Raw genomic sequence first — 21,354 nt, 5'->3', positions numbered from 1 at the left:
GTACAGTCTCCTATCAAATGTTGCCGAGGCCACAACATGCCGGCGTCTGTCGCGTGATCACGCTCAAAAACAAGTGCTCAAATCAGGGTCAAAACAAGTGCAGAATTAATCAAAACCGGTTCAAAATAAACTAACATGATTCAGAATAATTTAAAAGACAGGCATATTCAAGCATTAAGCCCATTGATTAACCGGAATTCGTAAAAATCTCTTCTATCAGCAAATTCTTCAGCGTCATGTGCGTTGCGGTTTCCCACCAGCTGTGCCTTAGCACAGGTGTCATAACAGATGATGCATTGTTAAACACAAGCTAAACAGAGGATAAAAGAAGATAAACACAAGGAAAACACAATGGAAACACCGGCAAATCACTTCCCCAGCTTTCACGTTGAGTGGAACTGTATTACCGCCGAGTTTACCATTGCATTAGCACCGAGTTCTTTGTTCTATAATTTACTGTTCTCTTTATTTGACTGACTCCAGCAGAAATAGCCAACCCAACATGTAGGAGTTCTGATAGCTGCAACTTTATCTCGAATAGCAGCTTACAAAGACCTGTCCTGATCCGCACTCTATTGGAGACCGGATCAATACAGGTCTGTTCTACATATAACACCAGTTGGAGTTGAATTATGGTCATGTCGCAAATATAATAGCGGAGTTATAAGACAACGTAAAAAAAAGTAAACAAAGCCACTTGGTACAGAACACTTCTAAAAGTTGGCTTCCTATTACGCATTAAAATGAAAGGTGAAACAAGCAGCACAGGAGTCTCGCCGCTGATTCTCTTTAAGAAGCGACATTGTAGCCCAAAGCCCGGTACATGAAGGACAGATTAGAACGACAAAATCAAATAAAAAAGTTGCAAACTATTGCGCATCTCTTATTTCTTACTCGTTGCTATACTTTCTTTTCAAGTTTTGGTAACGTTTCGTTACCCTTTAGTGCGAGCTTGCTCAAGCTAACAACATACAGAAGTCATAGTAATCTTTCATAATACAGTGAGTAGCACTTCCGCAGAACTTTATTGAAACGAACCCATACAACATGTCTGAAATATGAGTCAAATTGCAAGGTTAAGAGTGAGATTAAAGGTTGCCTGCTTGTAACAAATTAAAGAACGCAATTATTGACATATTATCGGCAAGAACCAAGTACGATCGATGCTTTACAGTCTTTAAAATAATTTTAAAAAGAGCTTCGGGGTATGTTCATCACCCAAAAACACCGAAACGTGTTTTTGTTAGTAGCGGTGAAGTTCGAAGCACTTTCTATCCTTAAAAGAGTGATGTATGTACTTAATAGACCGTTATTGACACTAGCAGACTTCAATGCTGTACAAACCTACCTTACGATCTATGCTTTCTACATGAAATTATGACTGTTCAGACATTGCTTTATCGTTTGCCTTACCACCCTGTTAGGCCTTTAGATAGCTTTACTAACGTTACTAAGAATATGGAAACCTATATAGCAAACGTTTGCTGACTTTTTCAGCAATAGAAGCCAATATTTGTTTTTAATTCAAACGTGGAATATGTGGTCCATTACCCATGTCTGAATTTAGCACTTTGTCGTAACGGACTCATCAGGGTCATATTTCTGTGGTGATTGTTAAAAGCCAAACCAAGCAACGCTGTTCCAACACGAGCTCTAAGATCTCTAATTGCACGTCATATGACCAATTCGATCCGCACTATCGACCACCGTATATGGTTCTCACAGCCAGGCATTCTGTAGCAAAGAACATGTGCATAAACTGCAAGACAGAAGACAGTGTTTTGCACTGGCATTGTGTCAAGTTGGTGGTTCGCGGACCCGCGAGGTTAATAACGTTCCTATCATACCTCTACAAATATGCCTCATATATGCCGGGCCTCTAACGAAACGTTGAAACGCGATATTATATATTTCCTGCAGGCGAACCAAGTTATAATCTGTCAGTATACCACGACACACCCAAGCTATATTCACCGCCTAAAATGTGCACCAACTTCGGCTGAGAGTGTAAAATCTTTGGCTCGTGGGGCTCGTGCATTCCACCCCCATACGGTCGAAGACACACGTGGAACGGGAAACTGTTACAGAGATTAACAAACTGCACGTACTTAACAAAAGTCAACGGACCACCCACGGAGGTCCCGAGAGAGTCGCCAGATTACACGGTCGCCTTCTAAGTCCTTGGTTTACGCCATAATCTATTTGCTCTCTCTACTCACGTGGAAAGACCGGCCTAATCCATACAGGACGCCGGTGGACAGCGTTTCGTATACTGAGACACGCTAAAACCTCGACAGTGGTCCAGGCAAGCCTCGCTGTAGGAGGTAGCAGAATGAGACGGAACACAGAGCTGAGGCGCATAAGACGAATGCGGTACGTGGGCATGGAGGGGCCCCTATAAGAAGAGAGCGAGATGAAGCGCCGAACCCGAGAATCACCAGAGCAACCGAGTTATTCTCTTTTATTTTTTTTTTTACAGCGAAGTTCGTTGCGACAACGTTGCCCTCATCCAAGAGAAAAAAAACGCGAACAGAAAAAAAAAGAAAACAATCAGTACAATCACATTACGTCTTGGACCGTTTCCCTTCCCTCGTGCCCCAGCTCTGTGCCCAAACTCCGTCGAATGGAGGTAACTGAGAGCGAAATATACACATAATGCATTACGCACACATACGGAGATCAATCGCGCGCCCTTTTCTCTCGGACAAAGTCGGCACGTGAAGACCGGGTTCGGCAAGACGAAGGATGAAAGGGAGAAACGAGATATGGGGGCTCTGTGACCTCCACCGAAAACAATCGGGAGACCGAACGGAGTCTGCGAGAGTGTGTGGGCATGAATGGATTTCGCGCTGCCATCTCTTCCTTCCCAGCTTCCGCCCTTGCGTGACACCGGTGGCCTACATTTCTAAGGACTCGGCCGTTGGCTTCGGGGACTTTCTCGCTGGCCTCGCGTAGAGCTTCTCAGAACATCCCTGCTTAGTGAATATACTCCGCCGTGTTTGTCACAGGTCTAGGTGGCTTACATATGCATGCCTTCTAAGTAAAAGGCGTGTATTGTACCCTGTGCAACTGCCACAAGGAATACAATTGTGACAGTCTTTTTGGGAGAGACCGCTAGTTGATTCTCTCTCATATTTCGAAGAGAGGGAGGGAGGAAGAGGTGCTTCCTTTCGAACCAACAGGAACTTTACAATAAAGATGTTTTATCTCTCTCTCCCTCTCTTCCTCATAGTTCGCAAACAAGTAATATTTCTCGATGCTCCATGCACCGTATGCAGTGTATGCTTTTGTTTCTTCAAAAAATAAAGAAATGAGAACGACAAGCATCTGTTGTACTCTATGCAGCTACCACAAGGAAGAGAAGTATAAACGTCTTTTTGGAAGTGACCGATAGTTCATGTTCCCCCATATTTCGCAAATAAGTAATATGTCTTGATTCTTCGCGCAGTTTGCGTGGAATGTTTTTGTTTGTTTTTTTTTTTCAAAAAAGGAAAAAAAAAGAAAAACGAGATGCATTTACTTGGTCAATAAACAATAAAACACTATAAATCACTCTATTTTCTTTAAATAAATAATTTGCCGATGCGCATGGACTCGGGCATGACGTCTAGATATGTTCCATGTAGATTTCCTGCTCAACATTTACCTATGGATGGTTGGGCTTGCGTGGAGCTAACGGAGATACGTCAAAGCATTTCAAGAGCTGACGTTTCTTGTACATATTGTTTCTTGCGCTCCTCAAGCACTCAGTTCCAGTGTACCAGCGAAAAAGTGAGAAACTGTTCCAAACTGCAGGGGCTACGAGAAGAAATTTTTACCCAATCTGAAAGCTGATACGAGAACACCTCGCTAGTAGCTACGAACTTACAATTCTCAGTGGCCGTGTAACGGTGCTAATTAAGCCGGATAAGAAGTGCGTTCAACAAATTGGCGAGAAAATCGGTACACATAAACTGTTTCCCGATATGCGCGGTTCCGAATAATCCGGTGTTTAAAATATCGTAATTTTATCTTGAATACTGTAATTTAGGAACTTATGGCACGCCTATATATAAATAATGTTTCTAACTAGCTGCTATATTTGCGTCATGGTGCGCACATGTTTATTCGTACCTCCGAGACACGACACAAAGACTGCAGCCGCAGTGTCCGTATAAATTTTTAGCAATAATACGTTCTTCAAGTGACGTGCACAGTACTGACGAACTAATCGCCTTCCTGTCTTCACGTGTCCCACGTTATGTTGAGTTTTCACATGCTCTTCCATACTAAGTGTTTTCTTTTAGCTGCACCAAATTTGTAAAAATTACTCTGGCAGATATCAAAATTCTATCCATGAAGCTATTTTACTCGATGAGGCGGTCATTACCTTTAAGAGAACCCGCCGTGGTTGCTCAGTGGCTATGGTGTTGGGCTGCTGGACACGAGGTCGCGGGATCGAATCCCGGCCACGGCGGCCGCATTTCGATGGGGGCGAAAACACCTGTGTACTTAGATTTAGGTGCACGTTAAAGAACCTCAGGTGGTCCAAATTTCCGGAGTCCCCCACTACGGCGTGCCTCATAATCAGAACTGGTTTTGGCACGTAAAACCCCATAATTAAATTTAATTAATTACCTTTAAGAGAAATCAAAATGCCTAATAAGATGACTAACATAATTACAAGAATCATTTTTAAATGATTACCTCATGACAGATATTATAATTCACGAGCTTTAGCCGATGACTTCGCAAGGCGTATCCCCTTGTAACGAATTCTCAGTGCTAGAGCTGTTTCTAGATATAAACTTTCAACAGGTCCAACGACTTGCGTTCCAGTTACTTTTGTGCTTCAATGCATAACACAACGTTTTCATAAATAAGTCGCAGCTTCGCCCATAAGGCGAAGCAACGATTAAGATAAGAAATACTTAGACAGCTATACGAAGTAAGGATAGTATTTTTATCGGCATTATGAACATGTAAACATTCACTTATTAAATTAACAAGCATAGCGTCACGCGTGCACAAGCAAACAAACACATCGCACTCGATGACCGCGGACACTCGTCAAAACGCTGGCGTGAGGAAGAGCGGCGGCAGCGACGAGAGAATGGACCTTCATGCTGCCTCTCGCTTCAACGCAAACTAAGCGGCGAGAACGCAGCGCACACGAAGCTATCAGCCCTCGGCACACCTAAGACTGCGTGCTTAATCGCAGATCGCTTTGAAGATAAAGCTCGTGCGGCCGCTCCATTCCCCACCCCCTCCCTAGGTGCGTTGCGGGCGATGGAAGGCGCCGCGCTTCCTCCCCGCCCCGTCTTCCCCCTTTGCACCTCGGCTCACCGTCGCACGCTTTCAACGGCGCGTGACTACGTTGCTGTCACACTGGGACTTCATATGAAACATCGCGGCAACGCCGACGGCGACGATAACGGCAGAAATTCGCCTGGAGTGTCCATATAATTGTTATCACAATAACGAGTAAGAGTAACCATGCATTTTCACCGCAAATTTGACGGCTCATATATCGAAGCCGGTGTCATCCTCAGAATTCGTTTGAAGTCGAAATGCCTTGCATACTCACTAGCTACAATTTGTTGAATGAAATGTGTGCCGTAATTAAAGTATTTATTTAAAATGTTAATTTGTATATTGATGTATATCATTCAATTAAGCACTTTGATTTCCCGTAATAGTATTGGCCACTTTATATAGAGTAATTTAGCTCAAGGGTTATAATTGTGCTATCTGCTATTGGCATTTTTTTTGTTTTGGTGCAGCTAAAAGAAAACACCCTTTGCGTACTGCCGCATGGAGCGGGAACATAATTTCATTTTGCTAGCAATTGTTCGGATGCTCGAGACATGCTTTCACAGTAGTCGTCGCCAAGGCATCGCTGTCCATGCGCCGCTCCCGCGTGGAGCAATGTGTAAGCCTTTGCACAGTGCTCCACGTAAATAATTTACGTAAAATATAAATTATATTTTTTCGTTGTTTTCCATTGTGTCCACATTTGAGGACAGGGCGCTTTAACCCGAAAAAACTATTGCACTGTACTTTCTAGTTCGCTTAGCTAGGTAAGTGGGGCAAAACAATTTTCCTGTGATTCCTCCTTGATTATCTCATCATTTGCAATCTACTTTGTGTGGTAAAGGTGAAAGCAATATTCTGAGCCCACAGGCACAAAAACATGTGGCATTTTCGGAAGCGAATTCGGCTCGTCGCTGCGCATTCTTCACGGCGGCAACGCTGTGCATTTGGTGTGCGCACGTGCTCTGGCCAGTGATCGTACCTGTCATACCTAATGGCAGCAGTCGGAAGTGACTGCGGCGTGGCCGCCTTGACAACGAGCTTCGAGCTGTCATTGCTTGGCCTATCGCACTTTTTTGGAGCATTTCTGTTGCAAGTGATCAGGCTGCTCGCAATGTCTGCTTGGAACGCCATCATGCACATGGTATTTCTCTGTAGGAGCTTCTGAGCGCTTGCGTTCCTGAGGTACTCTAGCCAGCTGTTGCTCAGTGCAAAACACAGAAAATGAGAAATCACCCTCACGGGCCACCGTATGCGCCAAGTCTTGCTCCGCCCATTGATCATTCGAGAGATCTGGATCAGATACGTCGCCATTTTGAATTTTTGATAAAATTTTGTTGACAGTCTGGTCATTGACCTTCCTCCTTCCTACCGCATGCTTAGAAATGACTGAAAAAAAATAAGCGGTTTTGATTATTTTAGACAAGGGGCGTCATGTGCCATACAAGGCAGGTCGCTCGGAAAGGCGGCTTTGAGGCGCCCGGCCACCAACGTGCACACAAACTAACTTGTAGTTGCGTGCGGCACTCTAACACTTGGTACTCTAAGAAAAGATAGTATTTGACAATCTTCAAACATTGCTTTTTAGAAATAAATGGCTTTTGGGTGTTTTTATTAACATTATTACCATGAAAACAAATAAAAACGAAGAGCTACTTACGGTTCGCACCGTAGAAGCTTGAAGCAGCCATTTTGCCGCGCTTCCTGATCATTATTTCGTATATCTTTAGGGCGATAGCGCCACTTGTCAAATAGAAAAACGAAAGGCGCATTCGTCCGCGCTTTTCAAATCACATTTTTCAATCTGGGTTTGCGACTACGCAAATGCAAAGTTAGTGTCCACGTTTGTGGACACGGCGCTTGAATGGGATACTTATGTCCACTGCAGGACGAAGGCCTCCCCCGGTGATCTCCAGTTACCCGTCTTGCGCTATCTGATTACAACATGCACCTGCAAATTTCCTAACTTCATCGCCCCACCTAGTTTTCTGCCGTCCTCGACTGTGCTTCCCTTCTCTTGGTACCCATTCTGTAACTTTAATGGTCCAATCCATCCAACGCATTACATGGTCTGCCCAGATTCATTTTTAAGCGAAGCTTTATAGGCTCACAAGTACGGCGGTGGTGGTGGTGTCACGCTGAGATGCGGGCCGATTCTGGTTATAGTACAGAAAGGGTCCAAGCTCAATGGCACTTACCCCTGTTGGCTCGGGGACCTGTATCGCGCCCTTGAACTACCCTTGTCGCACGTAGAACCTAAAGAGACAAAATCAGCAGCCCTACCCCTGTCGAGAAAATGGGAGTAAGCGAAGGTTGTCGTCCGATTCTAGCGTGAGGGCTTCCGAAGTCCAGGCGAAACGCCAGCGAAGAGCCGCGGACCCAGAGTTGCGGGAGCGCGATGTTGAGGCCAAACGTCGGCGAAGAGCCGCCGACCCTGAGTTTAGAGCAAACAAAGCGGAACGCCTGCGACAGTGTCGTCTTGCCACAAGTTTCGCTTACCGCCACTTTCTCGACAGGGGAAGGGCTCTGAATTTTTTCTCTTAATGTCAACTAGAGTATCTGCTAGCCGCGTTTGCTCTCTGATCCACACTGTTCTCTTCCTGTCTCTTAACATTAAGCCTAGCATTTTACAGCAAAGCGGTTAAGGGCTAGTTGTCCCAGGATCATGTCCGCGTATAGAAATAATCAGCGTTGGCTCGAGCATCGTCGTCTTCTTCCGCAGCTTGCTCGGTGGTTCCGCAAGGAGGTTGCCACTGCTCCTGCGTTCGTCGTCGTCGTCTGCTTCTACAGCTGGCTCCGTTGCAGCTAATCATTCCAGGGTTGACTTTCACTCTTTTCTGTCGTCGTAATGGGGAGGCCGCATTTATGGGGGTATGAGCCATTGCTTAAAGGGTTATGAGCCATTCGTGAGCAACTGACTACGTGTATTAAGGCATTTGAGTAACGCCGCCGCGAACGCGCTCGGGAAAGGGCTCGTCGCCGACGTGCCTGTTCTAGCGTGAAGGAATCCGAAGCCCAGGCGAAACGTCAACGAAGAGCCGCGGACCCCGAGTAGAGGGAGCGCGATGTTGAGGCCAAACGTCAGCGTCGTCTTGCCCTCCAGGAACCCTACAACGGTGGTGCACGCTTCGGCAACGCTAGCGCCATCTTGCCCGGTGCGACGGCCGCGTTTCAAGGCGAGTTTCTCAACCGGAACGTTCGTGATACACTTGTTCGGTTGGGTGAGGCCCAACCACGATACGCCCATTCTCATCGTGGGAGCAATATGCGCTATGCGGACCCACCATAGTCACAGGTTCGCTGGCTTCCATCTTCACAGTAGTGGAAGGGCTCTGAATTTTTTAGAAAAAAAAAGATCAATCGTTGACTTCGACATTTCCTTGAACACAACAAAATATTCGTTTCATCGCTCATTGTGCGGTCCTTAACTTGTTATCGAGCTTCTTTGTTAACCTCCAAGTTTCTGCCCCAAATGTTAGCGCCGGTAGAATGCAGTGATTGTACACTTTTCTTTTCAACGACAGTGGTAAACTCCCAGTCAGGATTTGGCAATGCCTGCCGTAGGCACTCCAACCCAATTATATTGTTCTGTAAACTTCCTTCTCATGATCAGGGTCCCCTGTGAGAAATCGACCTAGATAAATGTACTACTTTACAGCAACCTTTGGTTTGAAGCGGACATTGTCCTATTCAGCAGCGATGGGGAAGAATTACAACAAGTGATTGTGGACCTTAACTGAGAAAGTGTAAGAGTGGGGTTGAAGATTAAAAATTGGAGGACGCTTAAGCTTCGCCTTTAAGAGTCGAACGCGATAGCGTTATCGGGACCCGTTCGCATCGCATCGTTTGGATCCGGCAAGTAGGCTTCATTCACTGCAACATTGAACGTGGGAAAGCCAGCTTACAAAGAAAAACCAGGCTGACACCGATCCCCTTAAAGTCGGCTTCACTTATAAACTGAAATGCATTGCTGGAAAGCCGTTTTTGCAGGGGCAATATAAGTGGGTTTATATTAAAATGTGAAGGCCCTAGCACCTTTTTTATTATTTTATTAATTGTTTGCTATTGCCCCGACGCGCGCAGGTCTCGTAAAAATGCTGGAAAGCGGTTTGTGTTTGAGTTTCCTCGTAGCAGAATTAGGTTTTCTCGTGCATTCAAATTACAATCCGACGCCGATTGGTAAACAATCCGACGGCGAATCCGACGCCGAATGGTAAAGTCGTACTTTACCATTCTTCTGACGGATTTCACTATGAGAAATTCAATTTTTGTTCCACCAAAACCTTGCACCACGTGGAGGGCCTGCGCGGTCGATGTGATTGGATGATTTTCTCCGCCACCCGCGATCACACGCTGGTTGCCGACGCCGGATTTTCTGCGACACGCGGCCCTAAACGCTATCGCGTTAATATGCAGAAGACAAAGAATATATTCAACAGCCTGGCAAGGGAACAACAATTCAGGATCGTCCGTCAGCCTCTAGAGTGCCTAGTTTACTACTAATCTCCTCGATCAGCCTTTACTCAGGTAGAAAACGACCCAGCAGAGGCGCCAAAGTCCGCGGAAGAAGGCATAAAATTCGCTTAGCTATAATAAAAATATTCACATGCTCGAAGATGGCCATTTATTCCAGTAAGTATAATACAGTGAAGGTGACTTCTTCCCTCGATATGGAATACCATTCTCGAGAAGACAGCCGAAATAATGCCTGCACTTTGCTATCGAGGTGAGATAAAGCATAGCGAAAGTCTGTAAGCACGATTCACGTAGCATGAAGGAGGCAAACGGGTTAGAAACGGCTACCCGTTCGGCCTGAAGCGGGCAGGCCTAGGCAGGCCAGGTGCCTTGATATCGAGCGATGACTCAATTCCTGTTAAATCAGGAAAGTGTTTGGGAGACCTCTACAAAAACCTCTTCTGCGCTAAAATCTACTTTCTGCAGTGAGTATACACTTAACTTTTGTAGCGAAGATGTTGTAGACCTTTGCAAGCGCCTTAGACCATCGATGGCTTAGCCTGACAAGATCCGTCACGTCATGAGGGGCATTGACGACGACGCATTCCAAATCGTATCTCGAAAAGCCCGCGAACCACGGTCGAAGTCGCCAAACTGTTCAGAGCTCCGACGAACTCAGGAGGCAACGTCTGCTCACTCGACATTGTTCTATCCACGATACATCCGTTGCAAGTTTAGCCGCTATAACTAACGACGACCATGTGCTCGGCGAAATCAAGGAATTCATACGCGTTGAAGTCGCCCACCAGCTATCCCTAGTCACCGCCGTCCCAGGGCCCACGCCATCCTTGGCTCCTACGTTGCGTCAGATGCGCCAGGAACAAGTGTCCGAAGCTATATACTCCCATCGTGCAGCGCCACCAATGCCTGCACCTCTAAGCTACGCCGAGGTTGCAGCACCGCCATTAAGCAAACAGTATTAAGTCGCACGTTACCTGAAATATGCAACTTCTGGTTCTGGGTTCTAATAATTTATGGCTTTAGGCATAGCCTACGCTGTGTCTCATCTACTATGTACTGTCAACATTTCACGCAGGATATAGTATTTCAATTTTCAATCATGAAAAGGTAATACCTAATATAGTATGTCCACTGGTAGCATAACTGCTTGTTTGCAAGCGATGAAGCTTATGTAAAATGATGATTTTGTATGTGTGCCTTATACTAGGCACTGTAGGAAAATATCGGTTATGGCCGTCGACACCGTCACTTTTACTCACACCGAACACGTTTGAGCGCGTTTATACCGTTAAGTTGGGAAAAAAAATCCGACTGAATGCAAAAAGGCGCGCCGCACCCCGAATAGAAGCCACTTGTTACCCCGGGCGTGAGCGCGAACGGCCGGCCCAGGACGCGACTTCCACAGGAAAACTAGGCCAAAAGGCATTGATTTTTCAACAACCCAAGCCCCGTCCGTCGTGTTCCCAACTATCGAGCACTTCCCTATCGCAGTTTTTCAGCGACCCTCCATCATTGCGAATGTGGGACACAAGGAGACTGTGCACAAGAAGTGCAACGTGCGCGCGCCTTTCGCGCCCTAACCTGTTAGTACTTCCCCACCGCGCACCCCAGAGAACGCCGCCGAACGGGCGGTTGCGAGGCAACGGGAAAAAGCACACTTCGGCGCCGCCGTCTCCCGCGCACCCATTGGCCCGCCACGGGGGAGAGAAAGTGCCCATGGAGGAGACAGGGGGAAAGCCGGCCCACGTGATCAAAACGGATCCACGCGCTCGTGGCCGGGAGTTTGATCCGTATTGGTGATCTCAGAATGTGCGGCTCGGGCGGCCGCGTGCGCGCCGCCTGTTGTTAGCTCCCGACGTTGTCGGGACTCTCTCTCGTCACGCTCTTGTTGACGGCGTGTTGCTGTGACGCCGCCGCGCTGCTTCGGTCGTCGCGCTCGACTCGGCCACGCCGACGTTGGCACGCCGAAGCCCCGGCTTTGACAAATAGCCGCTTCGCGAAGAACAGCACACACCAAGCAGCAAGATTTGCAAGCAAGCAAGATTTGCGCGCTCTCCTCGCCGGTGAGTGCTGGAGTTGGAGACGGTTTCCGCGGCCAATACATTCTTCATCGTTCGAGACTGTTCGCGTTGAGTCAGCACCAGTGCCTGTTGCTCGCAGCGGTGGCGCCAGAGGAGGTCAAGTGCAACGCGGATAAAAGGGCCTCGTGCCGAGTTTGTTGTGAGAATCGTCATCGACGTTGTCTTCGCTTGTTTTGTTTGTGCCGTTCCATGACAAGCAAACCGTGGCCCCGCCAGCAGCGCGGCAGGGCTCCTGGGCTGTCGACTCGAATGACGGTGTCACTGGGGCAAGTGAGCGGGCTCACTGGTTGTGGTGGCGAGCCTTCGCTGTCCCGTGGCGGCGGCCTCCGCGCTGGGCGTGGGAAATGCTATGACTCTGGGGTCTGAGCCGGCAGCGCCCACCACGGGGATGGCAACGTCAGCGGAGAGCACGGGTGAGTTTGTCACGTGGTGCGTTCCGAGAGATTGTGTTGGAGTCTGCGTAACCGACAAGATATCATCACGAAAGTGTCAGGAACTTGGAAAACGCCTTCGTCCCGTAATAGAAACAGTTGCTCTGATACACTTCAAAGTTTCCGCACTCTTACTTTGTCTGCGAAGTAGCAACTTCTAAGTGCAGTTGCGAAGGAAATGACCTGTTTTACTGTCGATAGTCGGCAGAGTGAAAGGCTATCCGAGCCACCTGATTTTTTAGAATGAAATGTTTCACCACATACTTTTCATTTTTCTTGTTAAGTTTCGCGGTAAGAATAATCATGTTTTTTGCTAGCATAGATTGTTCAGGGTGAACTTTCAGGACCTTAATTGCACCGAAACACGCATTCGCCATACTTATCGCAGATAATTTCAAGAATAATGAGGCTTTCTGAACCACCGCGTGTTGCATTGTCACAGAATTTTAATGCTATGCAGTTACGCAAGTTACCCCCACACTTTTAAGCAAGAATGATCCGCCCACTTTTCAGTGTCAATAGTAGCGTACAGCCTACATGAAAGCTTCTCGGTTGTGCCGAGGGCTGTGTCTACAGACTGCGTTCACTGTTGGAGTTGCTCAAATGTTGGCCAATCGTTTAGCTTGCGTAAATCGTTTCGCTATTGTACCCTTTGTCGACAAAAGCAGCGCAGCCGCCACAGAATTTATGAGGCAGCATTGACGTTGAGAGGAGCTGTATACGGACAGTTTCCAAGAAGAGCTCATCATTGTTTCCCCGTCTATGTGTGGGCTCTCCGTTCTGATCCAAAATTGTTTGTTTGGTGGCGCGCCAGACTATTGCGCGCTTGTGAACTTACATTTCTTTTCCAGGAATATCGCGCATTGGACCACATGTAAATTACGTATAACAATCGCAAGGTCTTCCCATCTGTGGAGCAAGTTCTTCGATAGGACTCCTAAAAGAATTATTTGCAGAATGTAAGCCATAGAGCCTTTGCCTCCATTGCCTCCACGGAAGTTTAATTTCATGTCCTCGCGCTGAACGGCAAAACTCCGTAATCGCTAAGCTACCGTGGCTGGTATAAAGATAAAAGAGAAACGAAGCAATGTAACACAGGTTAAAATTACACCGGTGCAAAATATATTCCTGCAGTTTGGGCAGTCCTGAACGAATTTCGCTACGAACATTTCCGTCACAAGACCGATATTCCAGAGCAATTAAAGACATTCAGGGCCCGAATTCACAAAAACTTCTTACGCTAGAATTTTTCTAAGAAATAATTTTTGGCCAATCCGGATGGTAGAAATATCATTAGCGAAGGCGGTCAGCAAATGGCAAAGCGAACTTACGAAAGAAAAGCTTTGTCAATCTGGCCCCAGATTCTTTCCCTGTTGCGTCGCGTAATCACTCAAGTGCCCAAAATAATTTGCGAGCGGACTGAACCTTGCGCGAAAAGATATCGATGAGTATTATTCAACGTGGTTGCAAAACGAAGTGACGCACATGCTCGTCGGGGCAAGGCAGAAACGATATTCTGACATAAGCAGCACAAACACTTAAAAAAGGAAGACTCAGCAATATAATTGCCTTCAGTTGCGCAGTATTCTGCATTTTATAATGAAATTTGTGGGGCTGGTTGTAATGAGAATAAGAACAAAGTACGGAACGTGCGGTGTGCCATCTACTTCAGTGTTTAGTTGGTGCGATACCATCGTCGCCTAAATGTACAAGTAGTAGGGACGACTTGAAAGACTTTCAGCATATTGCTCTACGCTGTTCACAATTTTGTTGCTGCTATGTCGCAATTGATCTATCAATCGTGTCGGTGGCGGCGCGGCCTGAACGATTGAAAGCACTCTGGGGGCTTCCGAAGTCGACGCAAGCCACATGAAAGTCAACGCGACCCTTTCAAATTTTTCGCCAATCTCCTTTGCAAGGAATTCGCCGCCGTTAAGCTGAAATTCTTACTCCTATAAAACCATTCGCTTCATGCTCAAGAGCCTTACACGAGAACATTTTTTTTTCTTTTACGCCAACTGACGCCGCCTTCCGTTGTATGCACTAAGTACAACGCTGTGAGTTACTCAGTGAAGCCCCACTGCCAGCTATTGGGCGCTTGTATATCATACGAACGAAAAGAAACGTCACCAACCATAAAGAAACGCACGAACACGAGAAAATATATACAGAAAGTTACTCTTACCTCTGGCACACCCTGGAGGGGCATAAGGCATAAAGTAACACATAAAGTAGTGCTTCCTATCTCGACACAAACGTGTTCGACGTCGTCGTCGCTTTCGTGGGAAATCCAATAACGTGAGCCGAATCAAGCGCGCACGTGTTCTCTTTGGCTGGCTCTAAGACGGAGAGAGAAGGTGATCAGGCGTATTCGATGCTCCCATCTTTTCTTTATTCTTGCCTTTATTCTTATTGCGTTGCATGTAGACAGAAAATGTATGTGTTTCTCAGGCGTAAAGTAGGTAGATGACTACGCACGTCCTCTTTATCGCGGCACGCCCAGCTGTACGCGTCGCAAGTGAAAAGGTAGAGGCTTGGCACGCTGTGCGAAGAAGGCGAGATTGCTTGGCTTCACTGTGCGCCCCCCCCCCCCCCCCCCCCCCTCTTCCCGTGCTCGCACGCCTACTGCATTTGCTATTCCTCTTGGTTTGCTCAAACGGGAAGGAATTCACGATGGCTTCGCCTTCTAGAGCTGACAAGCGAAAACACCGAGCTAAGGTGGCACGCAGTACTCCGCGTCGGCTCAAGGACTTTGCCGCACTTGCGGAAAAGGTCACCCGTTTCTAAACGCAGTTGTCGCGGCTCTCAAATGGAGGCGGAATGCGAAAAAACTACTCTTGCAGTGAGATACTCTCGCAGGTTAGGGAACCCCATGAGGTTACATTCAGTCCAAAGCCTTTGGCTAACATACGACACACGTCACAAACTTAGGGGGCTGCTCGCACAAAGCATTTCAAGTTGCGGGTGTGTACATATATAACCCCGCGTACAAGATACTCACACAAACGTCAGTCATGTGTGTAGTGTTACAGGCGAGACAGTAGAAGGAAAAGACTTACCTTCGTTGCTAGAGAACTTCAGGTGGCGCAGGTTACTGCCATGTGGGCAAGAAGTATGCTGTTGAATAAAATGCTTGGCATGAACGACAACAGTGGTAGCTTAATGATGTAAGCCGACCTAAATTGTGATGGTAAAACGTTTTGTCGAGCAGCTGAAACCATATGCCGACTACTGTAACATGTTAGCCTACTCTTAACCTTACCCGAAAAAAATGTCAGAGTGACTTTAAAGCTCTCAATTTGCTTAAGATGAGAAGAAAAAAAACACACAGAAATGAAGAGAGCCGCTCGTTATGAAGGGCTTCTTTAAACTGTAAAGTCTGTTCCCAAACGAGGGGCTGACGCAGACTCACGGTGAGATTTAAGCAACTTCAGAACTTTGCTTAATCCTAGGCCTAAATCAAGTAGAGTCGAATGAAATTGTCTTTCTTGCAACCGAGCTTTAACCTTAACAAGTTCGCGCTTCCTTTTTTTTGCGCTAGAACTTGAACCTAAACGTTCGTAGCTGTGCTGTACTTTTGATGAGTACTTACTTGTGCTAAACCGAGGTACAGCGCTCACAAATTTTGCACACACTAAGCTAATCCCCCACTGTTAGGTAGTTTCTCCTCTTAGCCAACGAGCTTGCAGTGAAGTCACCTTCTTGCTCTACGTTGTATTCGGTGTATACCGTAGAGATATTGATGTGGAAATCACCGCGTCACGACCGTTTGCCTCTGTTCAACGAATATTCCGGCTTTCCAACAGATAAACAGGCTTGCACTAGGCTGTAGCGGAGAGAGCTTTCGTGACTACGCTATTCGAACATTTCTCACCGCTAGTGCTTACGCAACGTGATAAAGCATACGATATCGCGCGTGGTGGATCTTTTCAGCGAAGCCCCGTCTTCTACGTCGCTATTTGAATGCGTCTAACTGTAAGCTACAGCCTGTATTAAGACACTGAACTGCAGAACACTTCTAACACATTCTTTTTTTCTTTGCGAGAGTTCAGGGGAACAAGCGCAGAAGCTGGGAACCATAATAACGCTACTGTAAATTACTGTAAGAATCACGCAATAGCGGAAAACGTTGTGCAGGGCAAACCTGACGTAGGCAAAACTCACTGAAGCATTTTTTTATCTTTTACGCCAAGATCTGCCATATTCTGCGAGCAAGATAATGCTTGCGGAAATTGCGCACATCTTAACGAATTTCAATATGTAGGCAGGAGCTCTATACATTGCCTTTATTATGCTGATCAACGGCAACTGTGGTACACTGTGATACATGTACATGTCATCAAGATTACCAGAAATTAACGAGGACATCAATAGAAGATAGCATCAAAAAGGAACTGACCTGCGGCATTCTATTGCATGATCGCGCGATCGTTCAGTACCATATATAAGTTTGCCCAGTTGTGTCAATAAGTTTTATTTCTGTTCTCTCCTGGTAAGTTATTGTAAAATGCGACAGAGTGCTTTTTTATCACATGATGTAATAGGCGAGGTTGACACATAGAGGTAGCACCGGCTGCTCCTGGTTGCTAAGCAAAGAAAAATGTTATAACAAGATTTGTCACACGGAGTGTCCCTGATGTATCACAAAATCCACTCATTCGGCATGAACAGGAACGTGCAGGATCCCACAGGAACTAGATAAGCACGTGTACAGTTGCATAAGCAAACACAAATACTCCGAGAACACATACAAAGTCATTGTTCTGCAGATGAGTGCACAAAATGTAAGTGAACATGCATAATAACATAAGCTATAGCTACTTGACAACCTAACTGCAGCTTAGATTTGCATCACACATATGCCTTTCAGTGGACACTACAATTGCTTTCTTCTAAGAATGTCGCTTTAAATTTTTTTCAGAAGATACCGATATCTTGCGGCAGATTCCATTTTACTTAGGACCATCTTCGCTCCCTAACAGAGAAAAGTAGGCTAAAGAAAAACAGAAGCCTCATTTCATGCAGATATTGTTGCAGAACTGTGACATTCCGCCTTTTTTTTTTTCTTTGTGGTTACTGGCCAATTACCCCGACCTGCCAAAATGGGCAGCCACACAAGCGTTATGATGGCTTGTAATAGGGCGCACCAGCGCAGAAGCGTCAGTTTACACGTAACAGATTTCTGCTTACGCACGCCACGCAGCCTGCGATGCACTTTGCAATAGCCATGGCATGATCGAGGAAATTCGCAAACGGAGCACAAGGTTGCTCGCAAGCGCCACTTGATGCTAATGTTGGGATAGGGATGCTGCAATGCAAACCGGAGACACTTTCTGCCTCACACTCGAACCACAGCAATCGCTCACCAAACCTTCTCTCCACCATCGGTAGCCTTCTAGACCGTAGCCTTAGCCCTCTAGGTTATCCTTAACCTTAATTACCCTTAACATTTGCCCTACAGATTATCCTTAGCCTTAACTTATACCCTTAATTACTGTTACCCATACCCCACCTCCATACTTAATGGCTGGAAAGTGACACTGCATTTCGAACGCCACGATGCCGTTCTCAAGGCTGTGGAATATTGCCTTCTTTTGTGTCACTTCGTTACGTCGTTTGAAGTAGCGAGTGATTGGTATATCTGATTGCGTACTTGGAAGAGCACTCCGTAAGATCACGCTTTCTGTCACTTTTTCTCGCTTCTATCGGTATTTGCAGCTTCATGTCCCAGTACGAACAATAAAGTAAGAAACAAACAACAGTGCCGACACGCTGCAGTCCCGTCGGTCTTATTCAACGGGCGAGCGTCCGCAACGCTGGCGTAAGACGTACCCGTCGACCACAGGCGAATATTTATGAGGCTGTCGGGTCGTCGACGTCAAAATGAAGCACGGGATCCGCCTTGTTCTGCTACGTCGGTGGATAACGCCTATTCATGAGGCGTCTTGTATCTTCCCCCGTCCCCACAAATTTCATTGGGGTTCTTTGTTTCAGTTCTTTCGTTTCGTTTCTACTGGCCCTCGTTCTGAGGACGTTGCCCCGTCTATCACAGAAGAGATGAGTGAGCGACCGGGTAACAATATGCGTTTCTTTTCATCTTTCTTTTTCTTCCCCCGACCCCAAAGCTAGCGTATTTGTAGCGTCTCTTTGTAAGCGACGAACGAATAGTAAGGCCGAAGCTCCCCGAGGGCTATTCAAAACCTCGAAGCTCTCGCCTCCCACCTGAAATATAGGCTTCTATTTCTAGTTGCGAAATATTTAAATTTGGAATGAACTTTGACCATGTATTTTTCTGGTCGCATATGTACGTGTGGCCGTTACTGTACCACAGATATATTAACCCACTTGAGCTGCACTTTCCAGAGAGGCGGACATTACTCGCACGAGAAATCGAAGAACATGTTTAATAAAATAAAGAAATTCACTCATTGCCTTCCTAATTAATTACTTTACTGTGCATATTGCAACTTGCGAATTCTAGCCGGTGGGTTCGCAAGGCGTATCCACTTAAAATAAATTTTCAGAATGTCGCACGTTTGTACGTAGATATGCACCATCAAACTCGCCGTAAAAATACGCTGTTGTTCAACTTACTTTTTTTAACATAACGCTCTTTTGTGCATTGAAGCACAAAAGTAACTGAAACGCCCATGTATTTCGTCCCACACTTTAGGAAATATTATCTCGAAATTGGTGTCATCCTGGAGATTCATTTCAAGTGAATGCATCTTGCAAACTCACCGGATACTATTCATGAATTGCAATATGTGCCGTAAATTCATTCATTAAGAAGTTAATTAGTGAATTTTTTGTTAATTAGTTTAACATGGATTTCGATTTTTCGTGCTAGTAATGTCCACATCTCGGAATAATCCAGCTCAAGGACAAGAATCATTCTACCTGCTACAGGTGATGATTAAAAAATTCCGGAAAGCTCATAACCGATCACCCCGTATAACACAAAAAACTAAGCTGGATAAAATGCAAATCGTTCGAGCTCCTAACGTGCATACGCGGTACTACCTCATTAAAGACACAGAAGCATCTTATACTACATTTTTGTCGAGTTTGTGAGCACCGAAACACCAACTCTGAAAAGATAATTGCTATCGATGTATTATTCTCCGTAGGGATACTCAAAAGCGTGTGATACGGATTAGCCATGCTCTGCGCGTGCATTTAGGTGCGCGCTCGCGTCATTGCGATTGCCTACTCGCATGAGTGCTCGTTCTTTCATGGGCTAGTTTGATGCGGACATTGCATTTATGTCTTGCGGTTCGTTTCTGCTTTTATCTCTTTGTCTCTTCCTTTCCTTTTCTTTTCTTTTTTTTTTTTTGAATAATCCAGTTATCCCGCACTTATTCCAACGGTGCTATGTGTGCAGAAATCCGAGCATCGCATTCCTTGCAACATGCTCCGAGGGAAGAAACAAACTAGGTTAAAACGCCTCGGTGTACGTCAGAAAATTCCAGGTCATGGAATTTACTGCTGAATCGACTGCTTCGGCGTTCCACATAACAGGTGCTGGTCCAGGAGGTTGAACACGTAAGTTCATTGGACACATGATGAACTCGTAATTCGCGATCCTCTTGTTTGCTATGGAGTTTCAAAAGAACGTCAATTCAATACAACGAGCGTACAGGGAGGTCGAGACTTCAAGCCAGTAACCGTGCGCTCACTGAGGGAAAACCTCTACCCAACATTTTGATAACAGAGAGAGAGAGAGACATGATTTTATTTCTTAGCCATCTTTAGTCCGAGTCATCGCTGTCGCAGTACAGCTGGGTCCCCGATTTCGGCATGTTCAGGAATTTCGGACATTGCGTTCGGCTATCCTGTCGAGCTTCACTGCAATGTCCCAGCATAACCTGTTTCAGAAAGCCGCCCAAATTTCACCAACTTATGTAATGTCTTTTCTGTGTTGTAGCTAAATTTCGGCCAGGAATCATAACACTGATATAACGCTGTCGCGAAGCTACGAATAAGTGCCGCAAATACGCATGTTATTAGAAGCGCGTATGTACCCTCTCGACATGGCTAACTGAAAACTTTTGTCATTCGGCAGGTCTCTTGAACTGTCCTTTCGCAAAGTGCCGCCCATTGAGTAACGCTTGGGCATTGCGGTGAAGTTCGATAGATGGCCGCCGGGACTATGTCCCAAATTCCTGGGTACTGCTGCAGAGTATATATGTCATGACCCATTGACCTGTTTTATGCAAGCCACCAGCATGCAATGACCTTATAGCATAGGACGGAGCTTTGATGTGGTGTTCACTATATCATTGCGGCAGTACATTTACGGACGCTAAAGCGCTCACCGAATGTTTAGCCTTCGTTGTAATTTCAAGTAGCTCTGGGTAAGACAATCGTGTGAAGAATGACAAGGCACGCATTTTGAAGCGAAGGACAACTTCTACGCATATCTTGCGCACCTAGTTTGTTTCTATACCGCTCAGTAAGTGGAAGCGTATGATCTGTTCACTTTCAAAGTTTCGGCTCAGGTGATGCAGAATAATTTATGCTTCTTTATGGCCAAGACGAGAAAAAAAAGTATTTGTCTTGTTAGTGCGCTGCGAATATTCTTCTTTTCTTGAGAGGGTGGTATCCAAGAAGATGAAACGGTCACATTTTGTTCTCTGAATGGTAGTGCCAGTGGCAGCCACCGTAAATAGCGCCCTCAGGTGAAGCCGAACAATCGCGCACGCCTTCGCTATGACATCAAATTATTCGCTGAGCGTTATCTCGTTGAAATTTTGTTTTATTATATAGCCTTGAGCGCACATTTGTTATCGGCGGACGAAAACCTACTGTATCTATATTTATATCAGTGACAACAACGTACCGCTCTGCAGATAAAAAAACAGCAAAAAGCTGCAAAATGCGTTTCTAACAAAAACCAACGCCGTGTTATAGGTTTTGACATTTCCGTACATTCATGTTCAAAATGCATTCACCTGGCGCTATCTCTCAATTATTTATAGCTGCTTTCACAAATATTGCTTATATACGGTCCTTGCTCGTCAGCTTTTTAAAAGGCGCGCCTCCCTGCCGTAGAAAAAGTTGAGATGGAACAG

The 21,354-nt window shown here is 45.9% G+C and overlaps 1 protein-coding gene across 2 annotated transcripts in view; it reads left to right on the top strand.

Moving 5' to 3' along the window:
• Window positions 1-11,567: 11,567 nt before the first annotated feature.
• The window catches only part of LOC119445867 (calcium/calmodulin-dependent protein kinase kinase 1-like), a 258,301-nt gene continuing 248,514 nt past the window's right edge, over window positions 11,568-21,354 (top strand). For both annotated transcript variants that reach the window (XM_049663686.1, XM_049663687.1), the window contains exon 1: window positions 11,568-12,262. In XM_049663686.1, coding sequence (XP_049519643.1) covers window positions 12,199-12,262 — 64 coding nt within the window. In that variant the 5' untranslated portion in view covers window positions 11,568-12,198. The remainder of the gene's footprint in view (window positions 12,263-21,354) is intronic.

The sequence above is a fragment of the Dermacentor silvarum genome, chromosome 3 (genome assembly GCF_013339745.2).
Source record: "Dermacentor silvarum isolate Dsil-2018 chromosome 3, BIME_Dsil_1.4, whole genome shotgun sequence".
Classification (NCBI taxonomy): Eukaryota; Metazoa; Arthropoda; class Arachnida; order Ixodida; family Ixodidae; genus Dermacentor; species Dermacentor silvarum.
The sequence above is the reverse complement of the archived record's forward strand: the minus strand, read 5'-3'. Positions and strand labels throughout refer to the sequence as shown.